Source organism: Stegostoma tigrinum, chromosome 8 (assembly GCF_030684315.1).
Source record: "Stegostoma tigrinum isolate sSteTig4 chromosome 8, sSteTig4.hap1, whole genome shotgun sequence".
NCBI classification, from domain to species: Eukaryota; Metazoa; Chordata; class Chondrichthyes; order Orectolobiformes; family Stegostomatidae; genus Stegostoma; species Stegostoma tigrinum.
Window position 1 is genome coordinate 93,131,280 of NC_081361.1, and position 24,419 is coordinate 93,155,698.

Genomic DNA, 24,419 nt, shown 5'->3' on the forward strand with positions numbered 1-24,419 from the left:
CAGTCCAAGGATGTACAGGTTACTTGGATTAGCAATGGAAAATATGGGGTTACAGAGACAGAGTAGGGGAAATGGGTCTGGATGGCATTGAGTGAGGGCTTGATGGGCTGCATGGCCTGCTTCCATGCTTCAGGGATTTTATGATCTTTGTTTCTCAATCTATCAAATGCCTTTACTCCTTGAAGATTCTGCTTTCTTCTAGTGCTCACTCTTGTGTGTCCTGAACTTTCTTCATCCTATCATTGGCAAGCTGTAGCCAACAAGGACTTAAACGTTGGAATTCACTTCTGAATGCTCTCTGCTTCCTTCTTTCCATTTAAGATGCTGCTTAAAACATGCCTCTTTGGTCAAACATCTGGTAGGTCATGAGTCTTTGACACTGTTTTCTTGACAAAGTTGTTAAAGTTGCCTTTGAAGATTTTTATGGCAGTCGTGGAGAGATTCTTGGCAAGCGAAGAGGTTTTCAGTGGGAGATGAGAATGTGGCTTTGAGATCACAGATCTTATTAAATGGGGTAGCCGACTCAAGGGACTGAATGGCCTGCATCCACTGTTTACTTCAGCATTTGTTTAGCCACCACCCTCATATATCCTGCTAAATCTTAAAACTAGGTGCAGGAGTTGGCCATTCAGCCCCTTGATCCTGCTACACCATTCAATACAATCGTGGCTAATCTCATCTTGGCCTTGACTCCACTATTCTGTCTATTCTCATTAACTCTCAGCCTGTTACTAATTAAAACTCTAACTCCTCCTTAAGTTTACTCAATATCCCAGTTTCCACCACACACTGGGGTGGTGAATTCCACAGATTCATGACCTTATGCGAGAAGTAATTCCTCCTCATCTCTGTTTAAAATTTCCTGCCCCTTATCCCAGAACTATGACCTCTCATTCTGGATTGTTCCACAAGGGAAACATCCTCTCTACGTCTAACTTGTCAATCTCCTTGAGAATCATATATACCTCAATTAAATCTCCTTGAGTTTAAGCCTAAACTGCTCAGTCTCTTCTTATAAGACAAGCCTTCCATCTTTGGAATTAACCTAGTGAACCATCTCTGAACAGCCTTCTCAAATAAGGGGACAGGGCTTCAGGTGCTCAATGTCAGAACCTCCATCCCACACTCTGGGATAATGAATTCCACAGATTCACGAACCCTTTTAGAACATACGCAGAATAGTACAGCACAGGAGCAGGCCCTTTGGCCCATCATGTCTGTACTGACCATGGTGCCATTCTAAACTAATCCCATCTGCTTGTACATGGTCAATATTCCTCTATTCCCTGCCTACCCACATATCTATCTAAATGCTCCTTAAACTTTGCTAATGTATCTGCTGCCATCACCATCCCTTCCAGGTACCTACCACCTTCTGTGTAAAGAAAAATTATCTAGCATATCTCGTTTAAAAATTCCCCCTCCCCCCTCTTAAACCTGTACCCCTGGGCAAAATATTCTGGCTACCTATCCTATCCAAGCCTTTTGTGATTTTATGTACTTCTAGCGAAAACAATCCAAGTTTGTCCAATCTCTCCTTATAGCTAGAACACTCCAAACCAGGCAATATCCTGGTAAAGATAATAAAATGTGAGGCTGGATGAACACAGCAGGCCAAGCAGCATCTCAGGAGCACAAAAGCTGACGTCAGCTTTTGTGCTCCTGAGATGCTGCTTGGCCTGCTGTGTTCATCCAGCCTCACATTTTATTATCTTGGAATTCTCCAGCATCTGCAGTTCCCATTATCTCTGATAATATCCTGGTAAACCTCTTTTTCACCCTCTTCAAAGCCTCCTGGTCCTTCCTATAGTGTGGTAACCAAAACTGCATATTTTGAGAGAATAATTATCCTCTGGTTCATTGAAAACTACAATGTAATTACATTCCTGTGCAGTGGTTTGGCGCTATTTCAGCATTCTAACGTTACTGTTAACAGCAAATTTTGTTTTAACTGGCACTCTTGATAAATCAGCAAAAATTATACACCTGAAATACTAGAGGTTTATTATATTACCTCAATCTCTGCTATGTACAAGTTGTCAGTTGAGGATATGAGTGAGAATGCTCTCTGCTGGCAAGTTTTATTTAAGGCAAAGGTGCAATATAATTTAATTTTTTTGCTGTAAATAAAGTTTAACAGTGATGGGTAAATGCTGCATTATGTGTTAACTACTTAGTGCTGTTTTTATATTGATTATGTGGACCCCTTGATCGATCGGAATATTTAATAAGAACATAATAAGGAACAGGAGCAGGAGTAGGCCATCCGGCCCATCAATCCTGCTCTGCCATTCAAGAAGATCATGGCTGATGTTTTCATGGACTCAGCTCCACTTACCTGTCCGCTCACCATAATTAATTTGATCAACCAGCATAATCCTGGAGTTGTTCATTAGCTCGCTGAGCTGTTTGTTGTATGGTGTACAGACGTCTCATTACCATTCTAGGTAATATCATCAGTGCTACCATTAATCGTTGCATTGGTGTTCTGCTCCATTCTGAATTCATATGATCCTCTGGTGTGGTGGGTCTTTGACTTCTGGTTCTGTTTTTCAGCAACAGTCTGTATCCAGGGTCTATCTCTTTGTGTATTTTAATGGAGTCCCATATTTAGAACCAGGCCTCCAGAAATTCCCTTGCATGTCTGTCATTCACTTGTCCCACTGTAGTCACTTTGTCCCAGTTGAGCTGATGGCCCTCATTGTCTGTGTGTATCAAGACAAGTGAATATTGATTGTGTCTTTTTGCTGCCGCTTGTTCTCATGTATCCTGGTCATCAGTTTCCTCCCAGTTTGTCTAATGTAATGTTTAAAATTCACTGCATGGGGTTCTGTATATCATTTTAGTCCTGTTTACTGTTGGCTTCAAATAGCTCAGAGAGCTAACAAAACAACTGCATTAACAACCCAAGCTACAAATTTTTGCTAAGATCTTAAAAAGGCAATGTCCTGTAGGTGCCAGTTAATAAAAAGATTGCATTCTCACTCATACCCTAAAATGCAAATAGTCATAGGCATCGTAGACCAGAAAAACGGACATTAAAAACATGTGGAAATAGGTTAGGATTTCTGTTACCTAGCAGAGAACAGCTCATCTTCCTGTTTCAGTGGGGGTGATTCAATTTTGACGTTACTCTTCCTTAAGTTCACTCTCGCAGTGAAGTTCACAGGGAGAACAGTGCTTGTCTTCAATTGCACTTCTACTCCAGTTTGTATCAGAGGGGTGTTTATTCCCATGATGGCGATGACGTCTTTGACAGAACTGGAGAGAAAAATCACAAAAAGAAAGCTCTCAGAAGCAATACCATAGAAAACCGCCAGAGACTAGGCGAACACAAATTTGTAGATGAAAAATGTTTTTTGCCTTCACTCAGGCAGTTCATTCATAACTGTGGGAAACAAATACCTTGGTGTAATTTGAACATCAGTCTGAATGGTGGTGTTCAGGAGCTGAACCATTGTAAAATTGGAAGGGGCAGGATTGAACTTCACTTTGGCTGTTGGAAGAATTCATTTAGGAAACAAAACAAAAAATTAGTGAAACAAAATAATGAACTGCAGATGCTGGAGATCTGAAATAAAACTGAAATTGCTCGCTAAACTCATCAGGTCAGGCAGTATCTGTGGGAAGAAAGCAGATTTAATGTTTTGAGAACTGAGGAGTTACTGGACTCAAAACATTAGCAACGACAGAAGTTGCTGGAAAAGCTCAGCATTCTGAGGAAGAGTCACAAGAGCTGAAATGTTAACTTTCATTTCTCTTCACGGATGCTGCCAGACCTGATCTTTTCCAGCAACTGCTGTCTTTGTTTCGGATTTGCAGCATCTGCAGGTCTTTTGATGTTTACTCAAAATATTACCCTACTTTCTTCTTACCAACGAGAGATAATGGGAACTGCAGGTGCTGGAGAATCCAAGATAACAAAGTGTGGAGCTGGATGAACACAGCAGGCCAAGCAGCATCTCAGGAGCACAAAAGCTAGTGTTTTGGGCCGATGCCCTTCATCAGAAAAGGGGGATGGGGAGAGGGTTCTGAAATAAATAGGGAGATGGGGGGAGGCGGGCCAAGATGGATAGAGGAGAAGATAGGTGGAGGGGAGAGTATAGGTGATGAAGTAGGGAGGGGATAGGTCAGTCCGGGGAGGACAGACAGGTCAAGGGGGAGGGCCGAGGTTAGTAGGTAGGAAATGGAGGTGCAGTTTGAGGTTGGAGGAGGGGATAGGGAGAGGAAGAACAGGTTAGGGAGGCAGGGGTGAGCTGGGCTGGTTTTGGGATGCAGTGGGGGAGGGAGAGATTTTGAAGCTTGTGAAATCCACATTGATACCATTGGGCTGCAGGGCTCCCAAGCGGAATATGAGTTGCTGTTCCTGCAACCTTCGGGTGGCATCATTATGGCACTGCAGGAGGCCCAGGATGGACATGTCGTCTAAGGAATGGGAGGGGCAGTTAAAATGGTTCACGACTGGGAGGTGCAGTTGTTTATAGCGAACCAAGCGGAGGTGTTCTGCAAAGCGGTCCCCAAGCTTTTGCTTGGTTTCCCCGATGTAGAGGAGGCCACAACGACAACAGCAGATGCAGTATACCACATTGGCAGATGTGTGCAGGTGAACATCTGCTTGATGTGGAAAGTCATCTTGGGGCCTGGGATGGGGGTGAGGGGAGGAGGTGTGGGGGCACGTGTAGCACTTCCTGCAGTTGCAGGGGAAGGTGCCGGGTGTGGTGGGGTTGTAGGGGAGTGTGGAGCGGACCCAGTCGTGAACCATTTTAACTGCCCCTCCCATTCCTTAGACAACATGTCCATGGATGTGAGTTTGCTGGCTGAGCTGGAAGGTTAGTTTTCAGACGTTTCGTCACCATTCTAGGTAACATCATCAGTGAGCCTCCGACGAAGCGCTGGTCTTATGTCCCGCTTTCTATTTATCTGTTCAGGTTTCCTTGGGTTGGTGATGTCATTTCCTGTTCCTTTTCTCAGAGGGTGGTAGATGGGCTGCAAATCGATGTGTTTGTTGATGGAGTTCCGGTTGGAATGCCATGCTTCTAGGAATTCTCGTGCATGTCTCTGTTTGGCTTGTCTTAAGATGGATGTGTTGTCCCAATCAAAGTGGTGTCCTTCCTCATCTGTATGTAAGGATACGAGTGACAGTGGGTCATGTCATTTTGTGGCTAGTTGATGTTCATGTATCCTGGTGGCTAGCTTTCTGCCCGTTTGTCCAATGTAGTGTTTGTCACAGTTCTTGCAAGGTATTTTGTAAATGACGTTTGTTTTGTTTGTTGTCTGTATATGGTCTTTTAAATTCATTAGCTGCTGTTTTAGTGTGTTGGTGGGTTTGTGGGCTACCCTGATGCCAAGAGGTCCGAGTAGTCTGGCAGTCATTTCAGAAATGTCTTTGATGTAGGGGAGAGTGGTTATGGTTTCTGAGCCCGTTTTGTCTGTTTGTTTGGGTTTATTGCTGAGCAATCAGTGGACTGTGTTCGTAGGGTATCCATTCTTTTTGAATACGCTGTATAGGTGATTTTCTTCTGCTCTGCGTAGTTCCTCTGTGCTGCAGTGTGTGGTGGCTCGTTGGAATAATGTTCTAATGCAGCTTCGTTTGTGGGTGTTGGGATGGTTGCTCCTGTAGTTCAGTATTTGGTCCGTATGTGTTGTTTTCCTGTAGACGCTGGTTTGAAGTTCCCCATTGGCTGTTCGCTCTACTGTGACATCTAGGAATGGCAGTTTGTTGGTGTTTTCCTCCTGTTTTGTGAATGTTATGCCAGTAAGGGTATTATTGATGGTCTTGAAGGTTTCCTCTTTGTTTTTAATACCCTTACTGGCATAACATTCACAAAACAGGAGGAAAACACCAACAAACTGCCATTCCTAGATGTCACAGTAGAGCGAACAGCCAACGGGGAACTTCAAACCAGCGTCTACAGGAAAACAACACGTACGGACCAAATACAGAACTACAGGAGCAACCATCCCAACACCCACAAACGAAGCTGCATTAGAACATTATTCCAACGAGCCACCACACACTGCAGCACAGAGGAACTACGCAGAGCAGAGGAAAATCACCTATACAGTGTATTCAAAAAGAATGGGTACCCAATGAACACAGTCCGCCGATTCCTCAGCAACAAACCCAAACAAACAGACAAAATGGGCTCAGAAACCATTACCACTCTTGCCTACATCAAAGACATTTCTGAAATGACTGCCAGACTACTCAGTCCTCTTGGCATCATGGTAGCCCACAAACCCACCAACACACTAAAACAGCAGCTAATGAACTTAAAAGACCCTATACAGACAACAAACAAAACAAACGTCATTTACAAAATACCTTGCAAGAACTGTGACAAACACTACATTGGACAAACGGGCAGAAAGCTAGCCACCAGGATACATGAACATCAACTAGCCACAAAACAACATGACCCACTGTCACTTGTATCCTTACATACAAATGAGGAAGGACACCATTTTGATTGGGACAACACACCCATCCTAGGACAAGCCAAACAGAGACAAGCACGAGAATTCCTAGAAGCATGGCATTCCAACTGGAACTCCATCAACAAACACATTGATTTGGAGCCAATCTACCATCCTCTGAGAAAAAGAACAGGAAATGACATCACCAACGCAGGAAATGACATCACCAACCCAAGGAAACCTGAACAGATAAATAGAAAGCGGGACATAAGACCAGCGCTTCGTCGGAGGCTCACTGATGGATGTTACCTAGAATGGTGATGAAACGTCTGAAAACGAACCTTTCAGCTCAGCGAGCAAACCCACATCCAGAACCTCAACCTGAGCTACAAATCTTCTCAAAACTCACTCACAACATGTCCATCATGGGCCTCCTGCATTGCCACAATGATGCCACCCGAAGGTTGCAGGAACAGCAACTCATATTCTGCTTGGGAACGCTGCAGCCCAATGGGATCAATGTGGATTTCACAAGCTTCAAAATCTTGCCTTCCACCACTGTATCCCAAAACCAGCCCAGCTCGTCTCCACCTCCCTAACCTGTCCTTCCTCTCACCCATCCCTTCCTCCCACCTCAAGCCGCACCTCCATTTCCTACCTACTAACCTCATCCTGCCCCCTTGACCTGTCCGCCCTCCTCGGACTGACCTCTCCCCTCCCTACCTCCCCACCTATACTCTCCTCTCCACTTATCTTCTCCTCTATCCATCTTCAGTCCACCTCCCCCTCTCTCCCTATTTACTTCAGAATCCTCTCTCCATCCCCCTCTCTGATGAAGGGTTTTGGCCCGAAACATCAGCTTTTGTGCTCCTAAGATGCTGCTTGGCCTGCTGTGTTCATCCAGCTTTGTTATCTTTTCTTCTTAGTGATGTTGGCTGATCTGCTGAGTATTGCCTGCAATACCTGTTCTTGTGTTATTTAAGTGAATTGGTTTTGCCATATTAAACTGCAAATGCTAGAATTATACACTAAACCATCGAAAAATTGGAAATACATTCAAAGTTGGAATTAGGAAAAAGGACTGGCTAAGATTTTGGGTGAAAGTCTTTTGACAGAATTAACCAAATTCTAGCAAGTACAAGTATGAACTGCTCAATCTTTCATCTTGAGACAAGCCTTTCATCTCTGGAATTAATCTAGTGAACATCCCTGTACGATCTCCAATGTAATCACATCCTTCCTCAAAGAGATCAAAACTGAATACAGTACTTCAGGTATTAAACCCTTACCTTGCGCTGTAACTGCCGACACAATAGTGTAATAAAAAGCTAGCTCCATTGGCAATCCAAGTGATGTTGGCACAATATGTCGGATCTCTGTTGCCAATAAGGGTTTGGTCCATTGAGTTGTGATTCCTCGCTGAAGCTGGTTTACTAGTTTCTTTACGAGGTTGTCCATTCTCCCTTGGTTGCTGAGGAGCTGAGTGAAACAAGAGGAACGAAACACAGCTAAGTTGTAGTGCTAGGTTGTCCTGACCTACATCATGGAATTGCACCACTTTCTCACATTATCTCATGGTAACCTGGCAAAATCCACAAGTTGAAGGAATATTGCAACAAATCTAGGTCAGTGGACATGTACTGCCTCTCAATCTAATTGTGACTGGAGTTCTACCTTACCTCTACTCTCCTGGTCTGGAGGCTCAATAGCAGGAATTCCTTTCAGACTTTCTCAAAGCAAGTTGCACCTCTATCCACTCCTTACATGTTGTCTTGGAAGGTCACTCCACCTGCGGAATTTCAGATCCAGAATGGACTGAGGGAGATGAAGTCTGCTTACTTCCTGATAGTACCGGGGCAGTGCTAGAAGGATTTCAGTTTGGACAGGAGAGGGAAGGATGTTTAGAGATAATGGGAACTGCAGATGCTGGAGAATTCCAAGATAATAAAATGTGAGGCTGGATGAACACAGCAGGCCAAGCAGCATCTCAGGAGCATCCTGAGATGCTGCTTGGCCTGCTGTGTTCATCCAGCCTCACATTTTACTATCAGGGAAGGATGTTTACTTTGGCCATGCAGTGTGAAGGTGTGGTAAGTAAGAAAAACAGAAATAGCTGGAGAAACTCAACAGGTCTGGCAGCATCTGTGCAGTCAATGTTTCGGTCCAGTGACCCTTCTTCGGAATTGGTAAGTGATCTTTACACCCATCTCCCTGCAAAGAAGTAGAGTCAGTCATAATATCACTTGGGGATACATGAAAGAGAAAAATGAACAGGCCTTTCAGCCCCTCAAGCCTGCTCTGCTGTTCAGTGACATCATGACTGATCTGATTGTGTTTCTAATTCACATTCACACCAAATTTGCTAAACTTTGATTCCCCTTCCTAACAAGAATTTATCCACCTCTACCTTAAAGATAGGTAGCTGGGTAAAGTCCACTTTGGGACATTAGCAATTTTTCTAGACCATAAATCATAGAATCCCTACAGTGTGAAAACAGGTTCTTTGGCCCAACAAGGCCCCACCGACATTCAGAGCATCCCACCTTGACCCATCCCCCTATAACCCACCAAATCTAGGCATCCCTGAACACTATGGGCAATTTAGCATGGCCAATCCACCTAGCCTGCACATCTTTGGACTGTAGGGGGGAAACCGGAGCACCTGGAGGAAACCCACGCAGACCCAGGGAGAATGTGCAAACTCCACATAGACAGTAGATAGAAATTGGAGACAAACACATAAAGATGTGGGTGCTCAACAATCCTGTGTAATTGGGATGACCTCCTACTAACTCTATCAAGTTCATTCAGAGATAGTAGGAGCTGCAGATGTGGAGAATCTGAGATGACAAGGTGAAGAGCTGGACGAACTCAGCAGGCCATGCAGCATCTTAGGAGCAGGAGAGTTGACGTTTCGGTTTTTCTGATGAAGGGTCTAGGCCCGAAACGTCAGCCTTCCTGCTCCTATGATGCTGCTTGGCCTGCTGTGTTCATCCAGCTCTACATCATGTTATCTCAAGTTCATTGTTGGGTTTAAAACCATCAAATCCCCATTTACATAGGGGGTCATGGGGTAGTGGTGGTCTCATTGTACTCATAATCCAGAACTTCAGGTTAATATTCTGGAAATATGTGTTCAAATCCCACCACGGCAAGACGGTGAAATTTGAATTTAATAACGATTATTGTAAAAATTTCAACTGGGGTCACTAAAGTCCTTTCAGGAAGAAAACCTGCCATCCATACCTGGTCTGGCCTACATATGACTTCGGACCCACAGCAATGCATTTGACTCAGAACAGGCCTTTAAGCAATTAGGGACATGCTGTAAAAATCCTGATCATTTAATAACATCCACATCCCATGAAGGAATAAGGAAAAAAAAAAGTTTAATTAATACACTTATAGCATTACATCCAGTCATAATGCACAGTGGCAGCAGTGTACTGGCTACAAGATGCTTGGCAGTAAATCAACAAAGAACCTCCAGCAGCACCTTCCAAACCCATGAGCTCTATTATCCAGAAGGACATGGGCAGTAGGTACATGGAAGTGGCACTGTCTACAAGTTATACACAGTTCTAGCCAATTCCCTCATTGTTTTCAAATCCTGAAGTTCCCTTCTCAGCAGCAAAGTGGGAGTACCTTCACCAGTGGCTCATCACCATCTCAAGGGAAATCAAAAAAGAACAATAGATCACGTCTTACAAGTGGTGCCAACATCTCATCAACAGGCAAGTGAAGGTCCATTCATTATCATGAATGGATCCATTTAGAACATTTCAACACCTTCTACTTGTATCACTTATTTTGCTTCCAATTGATAGTTTAATTTATTTTAAAAGATTCATTGAGATTTAATCAAATTGTTCTGCTGTAACAAGTGTCTTTCCTCACTCTCAGTGCTTAACTGAAAACTGATAATTCCTCATCATCGACTTTCCAACCGAAAGAAAAATGGCCTTTCCATGTTCACAATAAGTTGGAAAAACGTTTTACATTTTCTCTTAAATTTCTCTGCTCCAATGAAAACAATCCCAATATCTGAAGCCTCTCTTTACTAGTGCGGTTCAATTCAAAAGTGCAATTGATACCTTAATGCCCTCTTGTATATTATTTTGATCAAGTTCAACAAAAGCAAGCTCTTGGCCAAACAACTTGATGTAGGCAACTGCTAGGGCTTTTTTTGTGGGGATTGGTTTCCAACCTGGTACCTGGAAGGCAACACAAAAAGAAAAATCAGAAGAGAAAACTGTGAATACACACCAGAAATCTGAAACAAAATTAGAGAGTGTTGTGTTTCTCGGCAAACTAAGGGAACTGAAAGGTCAATATTTCGGTGAGAGCTTCGAGGAGGAGTTTACACTGGAGCTCCTCTCTGCATTGTGGTGCTATACATGGCATGTACTGTAACAGGTTTCCAATCACTTGGAAATAATTCTTTTAGAGCTTGATGTCCAGCAACTACTGGGACCAGGGCACAACCACATAGGGTCACTGACACCATCAAGATTTCCTTGCAGGCACACTTGGATATAAATCAACCCACTCTTCACTGGCACCAGGACAAGACCCTGGAAGCTGACAGCACCGTGGGGAATATCTGGGCCAGTTGGATGGCTGCAGTTGAAGAAGAAGGGTCGCGAGTACCTTGATTTTCAGGACATCTAGTGATGGGACTTTCTTGGAGTGCATGTATCCTGGGAATCAATTGAGAATTATGATGTTACTGAAGGCACCAATTGATGCTGTATTTTAAAAAGAAAAGGCTTGAGTTTGAAGATCACATTCTAACAATGTATCCTTAAAAATGACAGCCACTCTCTTTATGTAGTTTCATGCTGGGAACTTGGGTGTGGTGAATGTATCCTCCGAAACACAGCAAAATTCACAGCTATTAGAAGACAACCCACCATTTTTCAGGCTGACTTGGTGAGTTACACCAATTTTCTCTCCAGTGTCTGATGTAGACTGAGGTCAGGCCAGGAATTATGAGGAATAAGAAAGGCTTGCTTTTTTGCAGCACCATTTGTGATCTCAGGTCATCCCAAAGGACTCTATAACTAATAAGGTCCTTCTGAAATGCAGTTACTGTTGCATTCAAGAAAACACTGCAACCAATTTGTGGTCAGCAAGCTCCCGCAAATGGAAACAATGTTCTAAAGGCCGCTTCATGTGTTTTCAATCACAATGTTGGTCAAGGGAACAAATTAGTTGGGACACATGGGAGAATTTCCCCTCCTCTTCTTTGAAAGAATGTTATTGGATTAATTTCCTATGTGAAAAAAAGCTAAAAATATGGTAAATTATTGACATGCAATCTTCACAACTCTTTGTGTGTGAGATAAGGTAAAATTGCTATTGACTGAGAGGTCCATAGGGCTGTTGTTTCATTAGAGAGAGCTTAACCTGAGGGTCGCCACACCTCAGGCAAGGGGCAAGGTTGAGAAGGAGGCTCCTTGATGGTAACCTTCGTGTGTAAGTGCAGCAAGAACAACACAAGTGATGGTTCTTGGTGCTCATCAGCAAACAGCTTTTATCCTTTTATGGAAAGTATGTGAGGGTGGAGACCACATCGTGGGAAGTTTATGCTTGACTGCATTGGCCACCTTAGTGAAAGAGCCTGTCAGAATCTAACACTATGGGCCGTACCTAATAAAATCATTTATATCATCTATCCCTACAGTGTGGAAACAGGTCATTTGGCCTATCAAGTCCACACCGACCCTCTGGAGAACATCCCACCCAGACCCATTTCTGTGGTTCTGCATTTCCCACGGCCAACACCCCTAGCCTGTACAACCCTGGACACTTGGGGAAATTTAGCATAGCCAATCCATTTAAACAGCACATCTTTGGGCTGTGAGAGGAAACCAGAGCACTCGTTGGAAACCCATGCAGACAGAGGGAGAATGTGCAAGCTCCTGAATACCTGAATGATGGACAAGATGCCTGAGAAAGATACCCTAGCAAAGGTCTTCGGGCTTGGAAGAAAAGAAAGGTTGTTGGGTTGGGGTAGGGGTTTTGGAGAAAGGAATTATCCTAACCTTCTTCACAATGTGTTCATTGCTATTGCTCCTTGCTCCTTTCCTGAGGGATTGATAGGTTCCCCACTGTCCCTCTGCTTGGATACCGATCTTTACAAAGACAAGAACAGAGTTATTATGCTCAGAAACTGCAACATTGCATGAGCTAGATGCAGCAATTACTCTTGCTTGTCAGTAATTCCTGGCTAAATTACCTCCAGAAAATCTGTGGAGACTCCCAGCCCTTTAACTTTGATGTTGGCAATGGCTGAAGTTGGCAGAATCCCCTCTGACTTCTTCATGAAATAAATATTGGCTTCAAATCCAGCCAAAAGCTGATCTGTAGGAATATTTCCAACAGTCATTGTTGCATTGCCAATATCCCCATCAGCAAGTATTAGAAATTCCTGCATTTCGTAATAAATCATACCATAACATATACATATTATAATTTTTACAGTGCCTCTCATTGACAGAACATCTTAAAGTGGAATGAATAATGAATAAGAGATAATGAGAACTGCAGATGCTGGAGAATCCAGATAACAAAGTGTGAAGCTGGATGAACACAGCAGGCCAAACAGCATCTCAGGAGCACAAAAACTGAAGTTTCGGGCCTAGACCCTTCATCAGAGAGGGGGAATGGGGAGAGGGTTCTGGAATAAATAGGGAGAGAGGGGGAGGCGGACCGAAGATGGAGAGCAAAGAAGATAGGTGGAGAGGAGAGTATAGGTGGGGAGGTAGGGAGGGGATAGGTCAGTCCAGGGAAGATGGACAGGTCAAGGAGGTGGGATGAGGTTAGTAGGTAGGAAATGGAGGTGCGGCTTGAGGTGGGAGGAATGGATGGGTGGGAGGAGGAACAAGTTAGGGAGGCAGAGACAGACTGGGCCGGTTTTGGGATGCAGTGTAGGGAGGGGATGAGCTGGGCTGGTTGTGTGATGCAGTGGGGGGAGGGGACAAACTGGGCTGGTTTTGGGATGCGGTGGGGGAAGGGGACATTTTGAAGCTGGTGAAGTCCACATTGATGCCATTGGGATGCAGGGTTCCCAAGCGGAATATGAGTTGCTGTTCCTGCAACCTTCGGGTGGCAACATTGTGGCACTGCAGGAGACCCATGATGGACATGTCGTCTGAAGAATGGGAGGGGGAGTTAAAATGGTTTGCGACTGGGAGGTGCAGTTGTTTATTGTGAACTGAGCGGAGGTGTTCTGCAAAGCAATCCCCAAGTCTCCGCTTGGTTTCCCCAATGTAGAGGAAGCCACACCGGGTACAGTGGATACAGTACGCCACATTGGCAGATGTGCAGGTGAACCTCTGCTTAAAAGTCATCTTGGGGCCTGGGTTGGGGCTGAGGGAGGAGGTGTGGGGGCAAGTGTAGCACTTCCTGCAGTTGCAGGGGAAGGTGCCGGGTGTGGTGGGGTTGGAGGGCAGTGTGGGGCGAACAAGGGAGTCACGGAGAGAGTGGTCTCTCTGGAAGGCAGACAAGGGTGGGGATGGAAAAATGTCTTGGATGGTGGGGCCGGATCGTAGAATGCGGAAGTGTCGGAAGATGCGTTGTATCTGGAGGTTGGTGGGTGCTGTGTGAGAATGAGGGGGATCATCTTGGGGCAGTTGTGGTGGGGGCTGGGTGTGAGGGATGTGTTGTGGGAGACGTGGTCAAGGGCGTTCTTGACCACTGCGGGGGGAAAGTTGCGGTCCTTGAAGAACGTGGACATCTGGGATGTGCGGGAGTGGAATGCCTCATCCTGGGAGCAGATGTGGCGGAGACGGAGGAATTGAGAATAGGGGATGGAAATTTTGCAGGATGGTGGGTGGGAGGAGGTGTATTCTAGGGATTCGGTGAGCTTGAAATGTACATCAGTTTCTAGCTGGTTACCTGAGATGGAGACTGAGAGGTCCAGGAAGGTGAGGGATGTGTTGGAGATGGCCCAAGTGAACTTGAGGTTGGGGTGGAAGGTGTTGGTGAAGTGGATGAACTGTTCGAGCTCCTCTGGGGAGCAAGAGGCGGCGCCGATACATTCATCAATGCAACGGAGGAAGAGTTGGGGTTTGGGGCCTGTGTAGGTGCGGAAGAGGGACTGTTCCACGTAACCTACAAAGAGGCAGGCATAGCTTGGGCCCATGCGGGTGCCCATGGCCACCCCCTTGGTCTGTAGGAAGTGAGAGGAATCGAAAGAGAAGTTGTTGAGAGTGAGGACGAGTTTGGCTAGGCGGATCACGGTGTCTGTGGAGGGGGACTGGTTGGGCCTGCGGGGCAGGAAGAAGCGGTGGGCCTTAAGGCCATCTGCATGAGGAATATAGGTGTATAGGGACTGGACGTCCATGGTGAAAATGAGGTGTTGGGTGCCAGGGAATTGGAAGTTCTGGAGGAGGTGGAGGGCGTGGGTGGTGTCACGGACGTAGGTAGGGAGTTCCTGGACCAAAGGGGAGAAAATGGAGTCCAGATAACCAAAGGGGAGAAAATGGAGAGCACCAAACCATCATCTCCAATACCATCCATGACCTCATCACCTCAGGGGACCTCCCATCTACAGCCTCCAACCTTATTATTCCCCAAGCCCGCACGGCCTGTTTCTATCTCCTTCCCAAAATCCACAAACCTGCCTGCCCTTGGTCCACCCATTGTCTCAGCATGTTCCTGCCCCACTGAACTCATCTCCACCTGTCTGGACTCCATTTTCTCCCTTCGGTCCAGGAACTCCCTCCCTATGTCTGTGACACCAGGCCCCAAGATGACTTTTCATATTAAGCAGAGGTTCACCTGTACATCTGCCAATGTGGTATACTGTATCTATTGTACTCGGTGTGGCTTCCTCTACATTGGGGAAACTAAGCGGAGACTTGGGGACTGCTTTGCAGAACACATCCGCTTGGTTCGCAATAAACAACTGCACCTCCCGGTCGCGAACCATTTCAACTCCCCCTCCCATTCTTTAGATGACATGTCCATCATGGGCCTCCTGCAGTGCCACAAGGATGCCACCCGAAGGTTGCAGGAACAGCAACTCATATTCCGCTTGGGAACCCTGCAGCCCAATGGTATCAATGTGGACTTCACCAGCTTCAAAATCTCCCCTTCCCCCACCGCATCCCAAAACCAGCCCAGCTCTTCCCCTCCACCCACTGCATCCCAAAACCAGCCCAGCCTGTCTCTGCCTCCCTAATCTGTTCTTCCTCTCACCCATCCCTTCCTCCCACCCCAAGCCGCACATCCATCTCCTACCTACTAACCTCATCCCACCTCCTTGACCTGTCCATCTTCCCTGGACTGGCCTATCCCTTCCCTACCTCCCCACCTCTACTCTCCTCTCCACCTATCTTCTTTTCTCTCCATCTTCGGTCCGCCTCGCCCTCTGTCCCTATTTATTCCAGAACCCTCTCCCCATTCCCCTCTCTGATGAAGGTCTAGGCCCGAAACGTCAGTTTTTGTGCTCCTAGATGCGGCTTGGCCTGCTGTGTTCATCCAGCCTCACATTTGTTATCATGAATAATGAATAACATTTGTTATTTGCGATTGGGCAGATTTGTACATTATCTTGCTTGCTCCTTAGTTAATTATGTAGTGACGGGCTGGATGAACTGATAGATCAGAAAAGATCTTCCACCGTCTCTGCAGGATATCAATGAGCAATTGAGAGGTTATGTTAATTCAGCAGCTTCAATGTTTATTTTCCTGTGGTAGCCCACAGATCCCCAGATTTATTGAACTGAATTTCACATCTTACCACACTGAGATGTGAATTCACGCCCTTGGGCCGTTAAGCCTCTCGGGCTTGTGATATTTTCCCAGGTGACCACTGCTGGTACCTTGTGGCAGTTGTCACCTCAGTGAGTGAGAGGTGCCATGTAAAAGAGGCTTGAGGTGATCTATGACCATCAATCCTTCCTTATCTTTGCTTAGTCTTGGGCCTAGCTAGTAATTATAGAACATAGGACATAGAACTGTACAGCACAGGACCAGGCCCTTCGGCCTATGATGCTGAGCCAAACATGACTCCAAATTGAACTAATCCCCATTGTTTGCCCTTAGCCTATATCTCTCCATTCCTTGCATATTCATGTGCTCTTCCAAAACTCGCTTAAACACCCCTATCGTGTCTGTCTCCACCACCATCCCTAGCAGTGTGTTCCACACTCTGATTGCTGTGTAAAAATACTGCCTCTCACATTTGCTTTGATCTCCCCTCTCCCTCACCTTAAATGCATGTCTACCAGAATCAGACACTTCGACTCTGCGAAAAAGATTCTGACCGTCGTCAGCAGCTATGCATCTCATCATTTAAAGAGCTTCTATCAAGTCTCCCCTCAGCCTCCGTCACTCCAGAGAAAACAACTGAGTTTTTCTAGCCTCTCCTTATAGTTCATACCCTCTAATCATGGGGAGGCACTGGCTTAGTGGTGTTTGCGCTGGACAGTCAATCCAAAGAACCATCCATTGCAGATTGTTGGAAAAACCCATCTGGTTCACTAATGTCTTTTAGGGGAGGAAACTGCCATCCATACCTGGTCTGGCCTACATGTGACTCCAGACCTGCAGCAATGTGGTTGACTCATAACTACTCTCTGGGCAATTAGGGATGGGCTTTAAATGTTGCCGAGCCAGTACAGCCCTCATCGTGTGAATGGCAGCTTCTTCATAAGCCTCTCCAAAGCCTCCACATCCTTCCTGTGATGTGGCAACCAGAATTGAATGCAATAGTCTGATTGTGGCCTCACCAAAGTCTTATAAAGCTGCAACATGACATGCTGACTCTTGTACTCAATCCCCTGACCTATATAGACCCATATGCCTTCTTTACCACCCTAGATTGATGTTAAAGGATATACCACCATGGGGTATTGACAATGAGGCACTATCCTAAGGTAACAAGAATTGTAGCAATGAGCATAAGTACTTTTGGCCAGCCAAAATGACTAGAGATCTGGGGCTGATACATCTGCTCTGTTGAAAGCTAGTGTCGAACTCTTTGTGTCCACCTCGAATTTGCAGGGAATAGAGGAGCAAACAAGTAGACAGTTCCTAGAAATGTGTATGGGTAATAACTGGGTATTTATATGAAACGAGTTCAATTTTTCTAACATAAACTGGGATAGTCAGCATATTAAGGATTTAGTGGGGATGTATTTCTTGAAATATATCCAAAGAACTTCTTTTTATCAATTATTTTTATCAATTCGTCATCCTGGATAATATAGTGATTAGTATCCTGGCGTGTCAAGCTGGAGACTGGGGTTCAATTCCCCACTGGGCATAATCCAATTTTAAAAGGGGCGGCATGGTGGCTCAGAGGCTAGCACTGCAGCCTCACAGCACTGGGGACCTGGGTTCGAGCCCAGCCTCGGGCGACTGGCCGTGTGGAATTTGCACGCTCTTCTCATGTCTGCTTGGGTTTCCTCCGGGTCCTCCTGTTTCCTCCCACAGTCCAAAATGTGCAGGCTGGGTGGATTGGCCATGGAAAATTGCCTGTAGTGTTCAGGGATGTGTAGATTGGGGGTGTGGGTCTGAGTGAGCTGTTCCAAAGTTCAGTGTGGACTTGTTGGGCCGAAGGGCCAGTTTCCACACTGTAGGGATTCTATGTAGAAGGCTCAACAAGGGACGGCACAGTGCTGGATCTGGACCTGGGAAAGGAAGTTGGACAAGTGTTCAATGTGGCAGTGGGGGTACATTTTAGCTATATCAACGATAACACGGCACAGTTCAAATTTATTTTGGACAAGGAATAAAATGGCCAGCAAAAGTGGCTTTGGAACGAAGGAAGGCAGATTTTGTTAAAATACTGCAGGACCTGGCCACAGTAGATTGGGAACAGCTCCTTGTGGGTAAGTCTACAGCAGAGCAGTGGGGGGGTGGCGGGGGGGGAGGCATTTAAAAAGGAGCTGGAGAGAGTACAAGTCCAACATGTACTCTTTAGAGGGAAGTGTAGGAGCAATAAGTTCAGAGAACCTGAGGTCAAGGACGATTCAGGTCTAGATAAGGAAGAAGAGAAAGGCTTTTAGAAAGTCCAAAGGGAGCAATTTAGCTGTGGCCTGAGAGAAATGTAGGAAGTGTGGGAGACAATTTAGGAAAGTGATTAGGAGAGCATAAAGGGAGCATGAGAAAGGGCTTGGCAACAAGATTAGGGAGAATTCTAACATATTTTATAAATACATAAAAGGGAAGAGGTTAATTGGGAGAAGTGTAGGGATCAAGGGGGAAACATGTGTGCAAAGCCTTGGCATATGGGAAGGGTGTTGAAGGGATACTCCTCTTCAGTCTTCACTCTGGAAAAGGAGAACGTAGATATGGGATTCAGAAAAAGGGACCGTGAGGAACTTGCACAGTTTGACATAGGAAATGGGGAGGTATTGAAGGCTCTGCCAGGCTTGTAAAGACTAATCTCCTGGCCCCGATGAATTGCATCCCAGGTTGCTGTGGGGGTGAGGCAGGAAATTGCATGGGCTCTGGCACAAATTTTAATTCCTCTCTGTCTACTGGGAAGTGCCAGAGGACTGGAGGATGCCTAATGTGTTTCCACCTTTTAAATCTCTTCTGACCCATCTCCAGCTTCATAATATTCTTCCTTTAACAGGGAGACTAGAACTGGGCATATTACTCGAGAACAGACCTCACTAATCCTCTGTACAACCTTAACAATAACATCCCAATTCCTGTACTCAAAAGCGTGAGCAATGAAAGCAAGCATGCTAAAGACCTTCTTAACCATCATGTCTACATGTGATACAAACTTCAAAGAATTATGTGCCAGAGCCCCTAGGTCTCTTTGTTCTACAACACTACCTGGGCCCTACTATATTTTATATGTCTTACCATTGTTTGTTTTGCCAAAATGCAATACCTTGCATTCATCAAAATTAATCTGGGGTTTTGGAGTATGAGTCCTTTACGCCATCACCTCCCTTTACATTTGTAAATTGGGAGTAAAAATTGTTAATTATATTCCAATGTAATTGCTTGATCACTTAAAGGTGCAGTTGGCAACACTGTCTATGTCTGTTGCCAGACATAGACAAGGACAGCATATTTTCTTCCTTAAAAGGCATTAGTGAAGCAGGGATTCTAACAACCGACAATTCAGTTACCCTGGCTTAGGCTAGCCTTCAATGATTGATCGTTATTTGGTTCGATCAGGTATCAACTGCAGAGGTGGGATTTGAATTCAAATCTTCAAGGTGCCAAAATCAAACAAAAACGTCAGGAGATCTGAAATACAGGAAAACAGAAATTGCTGGAGAAACTGAGCAGGCCTGGCAGCATCTGTGGAGACGTGGAACACTGTACCTTCAAAGTCCAGAGACCCTTTTTCAAAACTGACTGCACTTGAAGCACTAGCTTGGTTTCTCTTTCCTCAGGTGCTGAGTTTCTCCAGAAATTTTTGCTTTTGTGCATTCCCAGGAAACTAGCCTGGGCCTCTGGATTACAAGTCTAACATATTTCCTTTATGTCACCACGCTAACTGGCAATTGATTGTGGCGCACTGAATCAGTTTCGATTTTCGTGTCAGCTTTGTAAGGACAAAGATTTTATCTCTTTTCAAGATGCAAGCTCCAGAAACCAAATGACTCCCTCAACTGAGAAGATCAGTTTGGCCTTGGGTGACCTGCACACACTTCAAGGACTTGATGTGTTCTGAAAAAACAATATCATTGTCATAGTGCTAGAAAGAAAGACTTCAGTTCTTAGAAGCATCTTGCTAGACTGGCAAACAGCCTGAAGTATTTTATACAAACAAGCAACATACAAATTAGGAGCAGGAGCAGGCCATTCATCCCATCAATCTGCTCTAGCACACTGCTCTAGCTGATCTGACTGTAATCTCAAGTCCACAGGTCGGCACACCCAAATAGTCTTTCATCCCTTTGCTTAACAAACATCTGCCTTAAAAATATTCAAGGCTTCTGCTTCCAAAAGGGGAGAGTTCCTATAACTTATAAGCCACTGAGAAAAATCGCAATACCTTATCTGTTTCAAATGGGCAGTCAGTAGCTTTTTAATCACGAGTTCTAACTAGACACTCTAGTTCTAAATTCACTCAAAAGAAGAAATACTTTCTCCAATTCCACCAATCCCTCCAGATTGTCTACATTGCTATCAAGTTATATCTTACTCTTCTCAATTCCAGAAGCTACAACACTAGGCTGTCTAACATTTCCTCAAAAGGCAACCTGCCATTTTTGGTATTATTCTGGGAGACCTTCTGTGTATTGTCCACATTACACTTCCACCCTTAAATAAGGAAAGCAGTACTGTGTATAGTACTCCAGATTTAGTCTCACCAATGTCCCCCATAAGTACAGCACACCTTTCCTACTTCTGTATTCAATTTCCCATGTGATAAATTAGACCATACTGTAGTTGAAACAAGTTGAGTAGTTGGTGAAGTGTGCACAGTGGTGGCAGATAGGGCTCATTGCACAGAAATTTGAGGTGATGTTAGAAGAACACTGAAAACAATATAAAATAATGGACACAATTCTTAACAGGGTGCAGGGGCAGAGGGACCTGGGTTCATGTATGCACAAATCATTGAAAGTGTAGAGAGAGGGCTAAATTTAAAATGAGCTACAACTGAAGCAAAGGTGATGTGAGAAAAATTGTTTTCACAAAGTGAGTACATAAGATTTGGGATAACAAAGTGAAGAGCTGGATGAGCACAGCAGGCCAAGCAGCATCTTAGGAGCACAAAAGCTGACGTTTCGGGCCGAGGTCCTTCATCAGAAAAAGAGTGAAGGGTCTAGGTCCAAAACATCGGCTTTCCTGCTCCTCTGATGCTGCTTGGCCTGCTGTGTTCATCCAGCTCCACACTTTGTTATCTTGGATTCTCCAGCTTCTGCAGTTCCCGTTATCTCTAATGCTTAGGATTTGGAATGTGCGGCTCGGAAATTTGGTAGAGGCAAACTCAAGTGAGGCATTCAAGAGGAAATTGGATGATTATTTGGATAGAAATGGTGGGTGTGGAGATAGGGAAAAGGCAGGAGATTGGCATCAAGAGTGCAGGCATGATGGGCTGAAAAGTCTCCTTCTAAGCTGTAACAATTCTGTGATAGCTTTCCTAACTACTTGATGTATCTGCATACCAGCTTTTATGGTGTATACATGAGAGGACACAGATCCCTCTGAACTTCAGAACTCTGTAATCTATCATCAGTTAGCTAAAATGATGCTTTTCACTCTTCCTGACAAGATGAAGAATTTCACATTTTCCCACATTACATTCCATTTGCCACATCTATTGTGCACTCATGTAGCCTATCTACATGCCTTCTTTTAGCATCTTGTATCCTCTTCACATATCACTTTTATCAAAATAGGAGCAGAAATTAGGCCATTCGGCCCATTGAGTATGCTCTGCCATTCAATCATGGCTGATAAGTTCCTCAACCTCATTCTCCTGCTTCCTCCCTGTAACCTTTGATCCCCTTGACAATCAAGAACCTATCTATATCTGTTTTAAATATACAGAATGAAAATCACTTTTCTATCCACTTTTGTGTTATCAGCAAATTTAGCTGCCATACCTTCCATCTCTTCATTTAAAGAAGTTGCAACAGTTAAGATCGCAACGCTGATCCCTGTGGCACATGACCTGTTGCAGCTTGCCAACCTGGAGAAGACCCATTTCGACCTACTCGTTTCTTCCTGTTAACTAGCCAGTGTTTTAACCAAGTCAATATGCTGTTCTTCCATCGTGACCTTATATTTTTCGCAATAACCTTTGATGTCGCACATTATCAAATGCCTTCTGGAAAACTAAGAACACTACATCCACCAAGGACCCATTATCCACAGCGCATGCTCCATCAAAGAATTGCAATACATTTCCCTTTCACAAATCCATGTTGACTTTGCCTGATGATCTCAAACTATCCAAATGCTCAAATAGATTTTTTTTTTAGTAATAGCTTTCAACAGTTTCCCTTCAGACAGTGAGATCATGTTTTGAAGCAGTGCAATGCAGGAACTTGTTGTAGAAAGCAGGGCAACTATGGCAAATAATGTCTGGACAGCAACCACCCATAGAGAGCAATATGGTAATAATGTGATTATCTGCTCACGTTGTCATATTAGGGCAGGGACAAATAATTGCCAGAACACAGGACCAACCTTTCCCGTACTTCTTAAAATAAAGCTATGAGATTTTCATATTGACCTGAGAGGGCAGGGGCCTCAGTTGAGAGGCTCATTTGAAAGATGGCACCTCAAACCATGTGGCACAATTTGACCTGGGGCTGTTAGCCTGGATTACGCTTTATTTCCTCCATCTTTTTCTGCCAATTCATTCCTGAGAAAGGGAAAATGTTAGGAAGCAACAGATTGTAGCCCCTTCTTACCGTTAAATGTTCCGACATGTAAACCTTTGCTGTACCGATAACTGAGTGTATCGCACTTTTCATTTAAACGTTTGATGGCAATGTTACAACTTGCAGCCCTGTGAAAAAGTAGATGGGTTAGCAATGAAACTCTTATTTTAGCTGACCAGCTTGCTGTTCACTGCTTCATGGTTTTTGCATACTCACAGTGACTGGAGATGGAGGAGCGATGATCCTGCCAGAGATTTCATGTAGGAATAACTGAAACTGACCAATTGCAAGTTGGTCTCTCTGATCAGCGAGTCAGTCATTGTTGCAATCAAAGCCAAGGATGGTTTAGTTTCCAGTAAGACAATAAAAGCTCTCATCCGTAGTTCAGCGTGGATCTTTCTGTTCATGAATAATTGAAGAGTGAGGGCTTGAACCTGCACAAAAAATTGCAGCAGAGTTAGGTCTGCTGCACAGGAGCTTTGAATGTAGGTGCAGGATTTAGCTCATTTGCAATCTTGATCAAACAGATGAAAAGAGATACAAAGACTGAGAACAGGGAGAATAGAACATAGAGCACAGGAACGGGTCCTTCGGCCCACAATGTTGCGTCAAACATGATGCTAAATTAAACTAATCCCTTCTGCCGGCCCTTGGTCCATATCCCTCCATTCCTTGCATATTCACGTTCTTATCTAAAAGTCCCTTAAATGCTCCTAACGCATCTGTCTCAACCACCGCACCTGGCAGTGCTTTCCAAACTCCTACCACTCTCTGTGTAAAAAACGTGCCCCTCACATTTCCTGTGAACTTTCCCTCCTCTCTCCTTAAATGCATACCCCTTGTATTGGATGTTTCAACTCTGGAAAAGCGATTCTGGCTATCAACCTTATCTACACGTCTCATAATTTTATGGACTTCTATCAAATCTCCCCTCAGCCTGAGCCACTCCAGGCAAAACAACCCAAGATTTTCTAGAATCTCCTTAGATCTCGTTGCATCTATATAGTGCCTTTCCCTCAACAGGATGCACCGAAGCACTCCACAGCTAAATTTGTGCTTTCTGAAATGGGTCATTGTCGTAACAGAATGAGTATGTATCTTTCATGTACAAAATCTCACAAGCAGCAATGAAATTATCATTCTTTTCAAAGTGGTTCCGTTTGAGGGAAAGATATTGACCAGGAAAAGCAAGGAACACCCCTTTATTGAAGTTATGACACAGTGTCCTTTAAATGCACCCGAGGGGGAATGGGGTCTCTATTTAGTATCTCGCCTGATAACCCCTTCAGCATACTGTCCATGCAGGGAAGGCTACAACATTACCTCAGGCAACAACATGACCTCAGGCAACAGAGGCTTGCATTTATCGGAGAAAGGTTTACAAAGCTTGGCCTTTGCTCCCTTTAGTTCGAAGGTTTATGCCTGCAGCTTTATTTGTGGCTCAGACCCGGCACTCTGAGGCAGTGCATCACTAAAGTTGGACATATTGAAGTCGGAGTTTGGATCTTCTTTGCATATTTTGCATCAGCTGCTGAGTTCAAACGATGCAAAATGCTGCACAAGCTGGAAATCTGAAGCAAGGAGGACACTGGAGAAATTTAGCAGCTCTGGCCAGTGTCAGTGGAGAGAGAAACAGTATTAACATTTTGAGTCCACTATGACTCTTAAGAGTTATAG

At 44.7% G+C, this 24,419-nt stretch overlaps 1 protein-coding gene across 1 annotated transcript in view; it reads right to left on the reverse strand.

Annotated features, from left to right (window-relative positions):
- The window catches only part of vtg3 (vitellogenin 3, phosvitinless), a 102,294-nt gene that overhangs the window by 43,013 nt on the left and 34,862 nt on the right, over nucleotides 1-24,419 (reverse strand). The window contains exons 12-20 of the mRNA XM_059647694.1: nucleotides 22,959-23,176; nucleotides 22,773-22,870; nucleotides 12,659-12,783; nucleotides 12,551-12,554; nucleotides 11,068-11,117; nucleotides 10,512-10,631; nucleotides 7,707-7,896; nucleotides 3,406-3,496; nucleotides 3,076-3,261 (exon numbers count right to left, since the gene is read on the reverse strand). Coding sequence (XP_059503677.1) covers nucleotides 3,076-3,261; nucleotides 3,406-3,496; nucleotides 7,707-7,896; nucleotides 10,512-10,631; nucleotides 11,068-11,117; nucleotides 12,551-12,554; nucleotides 12,659-12,783; nucleotides 22,773-22,870; nucleotides 22,959-23,176 — 1,082 coding nt within the window. The remainder of the gene's footprint in view (nucleotides 1-3,075; nucleotides 3,262-3,405; nucleotides 3,497-7,706; nucleotides 7,897-10,511; nucleotides 10,632-11,067; nucleotides 11,118-12,550; nucleotides 12,555-12,658; nucleotides 12,784-22,772; nucleotides 22,871-22,958; nucleotides 23,177-24,419) is intronic.